Below are 9,233 nucleotides of genomic sequence, written 5' to 3'. Positions count from 1 at the left end.
CTTAGATAGATCTGAAAGTACTACATCTAATAAAATCGTAAATACTGTGTTTGTGTAAATAAACTAATGTTTACAGTAAAAAAATAAAGTATAAATAAATAAAAAAAACCCCAGTCTGTAGGGTCTAGCTTATAACTAAGGCACACTTGAACTTGGTAATATACCCGAAAAAGATGTTGATGAGCTGCAACTGAGGTTGGAGGAAGACAAGCTAATTGAGCTTGTTTTTTATTTTTAGTATTTTTAACGAAACATGCATATCGATGCTTATCTAAACAGGTAGCTTTTTTAGGAGCTCCGTTCATAGAAAGAAGGAAACGGATGCCGTTGGTGATAACTGCTTGTTGAGTTGAAAAACTCTTTTAAAAAATTTCATCACAGTGAACTAAATCTTGTTTTTCAAGCATTTTGAAAGATTTTGTCGTATCACAGTTATTGCGTGTCACACTTTACAAAAGTAGATAAACTTTTTGATGAATACATATCTGAATGATGTTTAGCTTCCTGGTTTTAAGAAAAAAATAGTTTTTTCAGTTGGCGTTCGAGCAGTGAGTATTACGAGTAAGTCTTCATCTTCACCAACAACATTAGTTGTATTTGTCAAATTGAATTGCTCTATTGCTGTTTGAATAATCAATACATCAGCATCATTATTAGCTTGTTTTACCAATATATTTTCATTAAACTTTTCTTTCACCATTGAAATGAATCGTGAGTATTTGTAAAAAAAATATTTTGACTGGTTGGAACTGTCATAAGTTCATCAAATAAAATATCAGAAGATGAAGATGACGACGTTGTTCTGCAGCTTTGATATTTCTCGTGCAATCATCATAGCCATCAAATACGACAGTAACTCTGGTGCTTTTATATTTATGGGTGCAAGAACCCCTCTCAGAGATGGGTAAAGGCCTCCTCCAAAGATGACCATTTTTCCCTGTCTTCGGCTACTCGCATCCAGTGCGTGCCGCATCTTTATAACGTCGTCTGTCCAGCGTGCATTTGGCCTGCCTCTTTTTCTCTTGCCCGATGGTCCTGGCCATAACGTTGTAGTTTTGGTCCAGCGATTATCACTATATCTGGCTAGGTGTCCAGCCCACCGCCATTTTAGCTTCTGTGAGTAACTAAGTTCGTCGATAACTTTAGTTTTCTGTCTTATAACGGTATGGCGGATTTTTGTATCTTTTTTATTTTCAGGATGCTTCTCTCCATAAGTTAGTGATGGGAGTAGGCAGGTGTTCATGACGTACATATTGAACGTATTTATTTTAGATAACGTTGAATGTTTCTTCGCTATCCCACACAGCAGCAGTATCTTCCGTCAATGATGTATGTCACATTAGTGTTGTTAATATCAATATTTACCTTTTCAAAACAATCGTAAATGGCAGACTTCTGTGTTTTACCCATCCCGATGTCATCAAATAACGATAAAGCTAATTATTATTCAAAATATTTTTCTATTTCATCTTGAAATGCTGCAGTAATACGCATGCGTTAGAACAATAATACAGGGTCAATACCTATTGAACCTACTTTCTAGGAATAGAAGACTTTCGAGTATAATTTTTACGACAATTTTCATGTATTGTCACAGATTTCTGAGAAATTCCGAAAATTCATCAGCTCTTTCGATACTTGTAATGTCTTCATACCACGTTCAATAGTAACAACTTCACTAGGGACTGGGTTTCATTTTACCTGATATTCTTGTTACAATGACCGATAGAAAAATATTTCAACATAAAATATGTAATATATAATAAATAACAACTCTAGAGATGTATTTACGTGGCGTACTCATGCATATTATGACGATAACAACTATTATAACTTTTTAAATCGTTATATCTCAGAAACGGTGGCTCGTAGGAAAAAAGTATTGATTGATGATGAGTAATTTTATGATCTACAATTTTTGTCTAATGTCCTTTTATGATTAAACTTACAGTTTTGCTGAAAACCGCGTAAAACGCATTTTTTGACCTTTGACCTCGAATTATAAAAAAATCCATACACGCGAATGATGGGGAACTTTTAAATATTATTTATAATAATTTTTTGAACATTTTCACTGATTTTCAGCTTGTTGGGGTTTTATGTACCCTCTCTCATTTTTTGATCTAGAATCTAGACTCTAGATTGACTGGACTAATCGTTTAGATTTCCAACTTTATGACCACAGCATACATAGCATTGATATTTTTTGGGATGAAACAGGCTAAGATTCTGTTTTAAGAATACATGGTCAAAAACCCTATCACTGAGACATTTTAAGGAATCTAATTTTACTGACGTATACTTTGTATAATTGTGCCATGGTTTAAAATACTGGTTCTAAGTGTTGTCTGGATGACTTTGCTCGACAGTATTGCGATGGCATCTTCGGCAGGCTATTTAAAAATCGCTGTAGGCGTTCGTGACCACAAGAGTTCTTTTTGGAGCAATCTACATTCGAGAAATCACATAAGGCGGTGGCATTGCACAATTTATCATTTTCAACCAGTATCGGACAAACTATTCTTTAATAATATGTTTTTACACACTTGATGACGTTCGTTGTCAATCGTGAGAAAGTACGCAAGACTTTTGAATCAGGATTTTCACTTGTTTTTTATCATAAGCTGTCACATGAGAGCATATAAAAAAGCCGCGACACAAAAAACTAACGTGTTCGAACTTGAATTTGTGTGGCGCGGACATCGTCTCGCTACAAAGTGCGCCCGCCACAAATGTTTCCTCGGCGTGCTCACGTACAAATGTATGGGGGCGTTAAATGTTTCGCGTTTCAAATTTGGCGCTACAATTATCGAGTTACAAATGTATGCCTGGTGTGCGGCCTGACTTAGAAGACCCCAAGGTTTTGAGCAGCCTAAGAGCCGTGTCGGTCGGGACGATTTTTTATCGTGTGTCGGCGCCTCTGTTCACTCTAGTCGGCTGTCGGCCACGACCGCAAGAAAAAGAGGCTTCTGTACACGATGGACTTCGACGAAGCTTTTGTTGTGATGTATGCATGGTGCCATGGCAAAATGAAATGCGTACCTAAATTAAACCGCATTTGTAATTTTATTTAACATTTGTGTAGCTACTTTCTATTAAGCAGGCCGCACACCAGCCATACATTTGTTATTTACGGTATTTACGTCGCCACAATCGTTGCGCTACAATTGTATGCATATACAAATGTATTGTATATGCGCACATCGGAAGCACAGTTGTAGCGTGGCACCGCTTTGAGAATGTCGACATCATCGTCTGATGACGAAGATTTCTTGATGTGGCGATTAATGAGAAAAAAAGACGTTATTGGGTTCATCCGTTTAATCAAGATTGCACAATGTACGGGAATTTCAAAATTTCGCAAGAATTACAATCCGATGAAGAAAAGTTCCAGTTATATTATCGAATGTCTGAAAACACATACAAGCTATTATTAAATTTAGTTATATTAAGTTTAACAAAACAAAATACCCACTTCAGAGAGTGTATTTCGGCTGAAGAGCGTTTGCTCATCACTTTAAGGTATGTAAGATATTAAGTAAAAATTGACTTTCAGACTGAGGAGTCTCGTTTGATTGTTGTGCAGGTGACTCATCTGATTGAAGAATTGTACATGGTGCTTGCGAAGGCTGGTATTCTGATTGAGCAATCTCGGTTGCCCTTTGCAACGGACGGTCATCATTTAGAACTTGAGAAAAATTTGTATAAAATGTTGATAAATTTGAATTTGACGAACTCGTATCCAATGATCGACGTGGTAGCTGCCTGTACTTAATGTTTTCTATTAAGTCCAGTACCCCTCTTTGAAAGCTTAATTGCTGTTGCTGGGACATGGATGTCATGTGTGGAACTAAACTTAAAAGAAACATTTCACATGGATTTTTTGGTTGTTTCTCAGATCGTTGATTATTTTCCAGTCTTTGTTTTTTTAGTGTAAAATATTCAATAGTACATCTGTCTGCTTCATTCATGTGTTTCCGAGATTTTGATGGTTGAGGAGTCTGTATTGAGCTCGAAGAATGGGGACTGGGTACAGACGAACCAGCTGCAGGCGTTTCATTTCTCAGTGAATCTTCCTCGGCAGATGTGAAATCGGGAACATTGTTTGAAGTTTCCTCAATCTGGGATTGAGATTCATGAGATTGGGATTCATGTTCAGAACGTTGTTCATCTTCTTGTACTGGTAAATTACCCTCTTGTGGTCGGTTTTTTGTAAAAGGGTTTAGAAATTTCAAATATGGCGCTAAATAGTACTCCTTTTTCGACCCAGCAGCGGACCCACTTTTAGATTTTGTATTGAGAGATCGTATGTAGGCTGAACGTATGGATTTCCATTTGGACTTACAATCATCACCTGCAAAAATCAGTATTATTAATTAAAGTCAAATTACACGAATTGTTTCAGGTACTTGGCGACTGGATCCTCATTTCGAGCAATGTCTTACGTATTTAAAAGAGGTGAAACAACTATTGGAAAAATTATCGATGAAACTTGTGATGTTATATGGACAGTTTTACAGCCAATGTACATGAAAATACCCACAACAAATGATTGGATAGATATTTCAAAAGGATTTCTCGAAAGATGGCATTTACCTCATTGCATTGGAGCCATTGACGGAAAACATATTAGAATGAAAAAGCCTATAACCTCTGGATCTTCATACTTTAATTATAAAGAATATTTTTCTATTAACCTTATGGCGTGTGCAGATGGAAACGGATTATTTACGAGTATCGATGTGGGTGATTATGGGAGGAATAATGATTCAGGAGTATTTAAAAATTCGGGATTAGGCCGAGCATTAAATAATAATACTTTAAATATACCTACGCCACGGCCCTTGCCAGGTGAAGAAGAATTTGGACGGTCATTTCCTTATTACTTTGCAGCTGACGAAGCATTTCCCCTGTCCACTAATATAATACGACCGTACAATAGTAGATCTTTAAACAATGATCGCCGAATATTTAACTATCGACTATCCCGTGGGGACGAAAGATTGTCGAGTGCACCTTTGGTATGCTAGTGTCTAAATTTCGAATTTTTGAAACTCCAATTTCATGTTCAGTCGACAAAGCAGTCAAAATTGTTAAAGCTGCTTGTATTTTACATAACTTTATAAAAAAGAATGATAATATAATTTTAACTCCAACCGAAAACGGAAATATACCTAACCCCACTACCAATCATATAAATCAAGGCAGACCGAATAACGATGCTACAGAAAATCGAAATTATTTGTGTAATTACTTCTTAAAACCATACGGGCTGGTGTCATGGCAAAATAATTACACAGTGTAGCACGATTAAGTACAAAGAAAGGTAGGTACTTACTCTTTTCATTGAATTTTTCGCCAATCTTAGTCCAAATAATTTCTGTAATCCGTCTGTTACTATAATCATTGAGCGTGTGATTGTATAATACAGGGTTTTTTTCAACCTCTGCAATAAACTCAACGTAAAATTCAATGTTGTCTTTCATTTTTGCAAACCAACGCGACACAAAAAACGAACGTGTTCGATCTTGAATTCGTGTAGCGCAGACAACGTCTCGCCACAAAGTGCGCCCGCCACAAATGTTTCCTCGGTGTGCGTGCTCACGTACAAATGTATGGGGGCGATAAATGTGTCGCGTTTCAAATGTAGCGCCACAATTATCGAGTTACAAATGTATGGCTGGTGTGCGGCCTGCTTTACTTAAATAAAATACTTAGACACATACTTCTGTCTTTCTTTTTCATCTTTCTTGTCGAAATCTGGTATGAGCTGGCAACAAACTTCTCGCAAAGCATCTAGCTTTAAAGGCTTATCTTTTTACTCATCTACAGTCTTGTCCCAAAGAACAGGTCTTTCCTCAACAAGTGATGTTAAACCTTCAGAACTTATATTTAGTACAGCCATTATTACGAAAAATGTGTAAGCGCGATGCGAGGGGGTACGGCGCGGGCGGGGTTAGTCCGACATACGACAAATGTGAACAGCGCCATTTGCGAGCGTTGATCCGACACGTTTATTATCCGAACGGGAGGGCTGACAAAACACACAAAATTGTTGTAGGACAAGTGTGAATAGCTTCATATAAAATGTTCTGCCTCTACGATACACGATTAAATCGTCCCGACAAACGACATAGTGGGAAAGAGCTCTTATTGAGATCCAAGGCCACGCCATCAAGGTAAACGCCAAGGAGCTGAGCCTATTTGACCCTTGAAATAAAGAAAGGGCTTCCGATGATAATGACTTTGCTTGGCAGGATTAATTTCAAGACCAAAGTCGTTACTCCAGTTGGCTATATTATAAAGACCATCATCGCAAGAGGAATCCAGTGTAGACTGAACGTAAATTTGGAGGTCAGCAGCGTAAAAGTGATAATTGGCCGATAGACGCGCTGTCAGTGTGTTGATAAAAATAGAAAATAGAAGAGGCGAAAGTACGCCGAATATTTGTTTTTCTTTGCAGGTTTTTAAATTAGCGTAGATTTCTTTCAGATGGGCATTCAACATTTCACCCAATAGCGCCTTTTTGACTTCTTCTCGGCGAGTTTCTGGTTTTCACTACGGTAAGTTAGGTGTGTCTACTTTTTCCTTTGTTTTTTTGACAAACGTTCTTATCTCCTCCCGGATTTTTTCTGTAATACTCGATATTTTTGTCTTTATCCTTTACAATTTTGTCGCTTTCTCGCATTTCTTGCATCACTTCGTGGAGTGGTCATAGGTAGTATTGATGGAGAGACAGAACTTTGAGGAGAAGGTGAACCCTCGGATTCGGACGTATTTTGTCATAATACAAAATTGTTTGTAATTTGTTTCAAATCTTTTTTTGTGCGATAGGTAGCACAGTGCTTTCTCCGTTCTGTAGTCACAGCTTTGAGTTCACGTCGACTCATATCTTTAACTGACTATGGGACATTTCACGTGAAGCGGACTGGGAAAAAAAAGTGAGGTTCTGAAAATCGACCACATTCGGCCCATTTGTACTTCTAGTAGGTATGAATGTGTACGCAAAATATTTTTTATGTAGAATGTATATTTACCAAGTTATAGGTTTCAAAAGAATTGTCGTTGATTGGTACTACAATTTTTCGAAAGTAATTTTTCGAATATAAAAAATCTACTATAAAATATTTAACATAGCGATACATATTAAAAATATACTGTTCTTTTTGACAGTAAAAAAAAATTAAAAAATTAAAAAAAAAAAATTAATGGCCAAAACCGGAAGTAAACTTTTCAAACCAGAATTACAGTCACTTTGACCAATTTTTTTTTATTTTTTTTTTTTTCAAAATATAGCTTAAATGATAATGAAAGTACACTAGTAAATTTAAAATGGGATCTCTATTAGTTTAGGAGATACGTTGAATAATATATACCCGCGTCGCAAGGGGCGTCATATGTAGCACTTGCTTAGATCGGTTGGTGTGCGTCAAATAAAATGGCTTGTATAAATTACTGTGATAAAATAGTTCAAACATAATAAAACAACATTGGTACAACCCAAGAACTGTTTATTTTGTAATTTTAACAATTTTACAATGGGAATCTATGGCAGAACTGGTCCTCTTTACAAGAAGGCCTGTGGTTGTTGGAATGAAGCTGTGAAACTTTTTGGTTCCTGAAATGGTGACCGTAGACGCAAACCGGGGTTCCAAAAAAAAATCTGACGCTCTATATCATCTGTAGAACAGAAATAAATGGCGGTTTTTTTTTAACGATGATTTTGCCCATTCATATAATCGCATTGGTGTTATAATTGCTTTACTTGGAGGTAACTGTAAACTTGCACGCGCAGCTAAACGTTTCAGATTCCCCCCTAGACCATCGCATGGCCCCTTTCCGTGAGATGTTGCGTGAAAATGCAACTCTGCATCTGCATTAAAATCTTCTTTGTAATAAAACAGATTCACAAAGTTAAATCTATTTTAAAATGTTGGGAAGCCCCGTCAGTTATTTATATAATTTTTGTTCCAACTATCGATTTTTCTAAAAGATGCTTGTGTAGTATCTTTTGGAAAGCATAAAAGGTGGCTGTGTCTTCTGCGGCGTTAGTCATTATTCAACACATTTTAAATAAAAAATGTAGAAACGAACGGAAACCTAGATGGTGGATGAAAAAATTGTATCGTGAAAGATTACTGGCGGCGCGGGTTGTTACTATATAAAACTTTATACCTATAAACTAAATATTTGAATTGGTTATATAGTGGACTGTATTTTTCTTAATGATACCTAATATGATTGCTCAATAATGGACAATGGGAAAAAGAAAGAAAGGATGTCGGCACAGTACCTTCAACCTCGTGGCTTCTTCTTGTGGCTTCTTCTCGTGGCTAAATTCCTTTATTGTACATCAACGAACAATCACTTTCACAAATTATAATCAAGTTAAAGATTAATGAATTTAAATATAGTTAAAGTTTATAATAAAAAAAAAACACTAGCACTCCGGGAGTGCCGGCAGAAGTGAAAACTTCAATATTAACGTTGTGTTTAATTATAAGTATAAAAGTACTATCATTTATGAGGTAGAATACAATGTTTATTTATTGCGCTATCGTACACAAATATGACAATTTATAATATTATATCGTTATTTAAAAAACAAAAAATTATATAAATTATTATTATTATTATTAGTTATTTTTGTTTATTAAAGCCAAGTAAGAGTTTTTCATCTAGTAATTTATAAAGTACTTACTCATTTTCTTTCACTACTTCATCATCACTTTTTTCATTAATAGATTCACTTTGTTCGATTTCCATAATTTAAACAATTCACATTTACGAATACACAACAGTGTATTTACTACACAACAGTCAAGCAATCAGCTGTCACCATCCTTGGATACGCGTGGGACGCTGTACACTCAGGCACGGTAGAAAGAGTGGGAGATACTAGTTCCTCTCCCTTCCCCTTTGATCTTACGCTTTTTCGATCAGCATCACGTGACCCTGACGCAAGTTTGAAAGTTTTTACCCATACAAAAAAGTGCTCAGCGCCGCTAAAGAAGTTTTCACTTCAAAAATTAAATGTTTAAAAAGGAAGCGGTGCGAGCATGCGGTGAATAAACAACCATATCGCGGGTCATCAAATATTGTCACTATGTAATAATTAATTCTAGTTGGAGACTCATCATCGTGCGCGCCACCTATAGCCCGTTCCGGAACTATTACCTTCATAGGATTGGGACATAAAATAGGTGGTTGATGAGATATAAATAATAATAAAA

At 36.2% G+C, this 9,233-nt stretch overlaps 1 protein-coding gene across 2 annotated transcripts; it reads right to left on the bottom strand.

Annotated features, from left to right (window-relative positions):
• Positions 1–3,306: 3,306 nt before the first annotated feature.
• Positions 3,307–5,539, bottom strand: LOC125058655. Of its 2 annotated transcripts, none has more exons than XR_007118467.1 (2): positions 5,339–5,539; positions 3,307–3,410 (listed from the first exon to the last, which is right to left on the bottom strand). XR_007118467.1 is itself a non-coding variant. In XM_047662772.1 (2 exons), exons 1-2 carry the CDS (start codon positions 5,484–5,486, stop codon positions 3,513–3,515), a joined length of 990 nt encoding a protein of 329 aa, XP_047518728.1. In that variant the 5' UTR covers positions 5,487–5,539; the 3' UTR covers positions 3,307–3,512. The 2 variants fall into 2 exon arrangements, 1 of the variants encoding a protein (XP_047518728.1); XM_047662772.1 differs by having other exon boundaries at positions 3,307–4,354.
• Between the last annotated feature and the right edge of the window lie 3,694 nt (positions 5,540–9,233).

The sequence above is a fragment of the Pieris napi genome, chromosome 18, assembly GCF_905475465.1.
Source record: "Pieris napi chromosome 18, ilPieNapi1.2, whole genome shotgun sequence".
Classification (NCBI taxonomy): Eukaryota; Metazoa; Arthropoda; class Insecta; order Lepidoptera; family Pieridae; genus Pieris; species Pieris napi.
The sequence above is the reverse complement of the archived record's forward strand: the minus strand, read 5'-3'. Positions and strand labels throughout refer to the sequence as shown.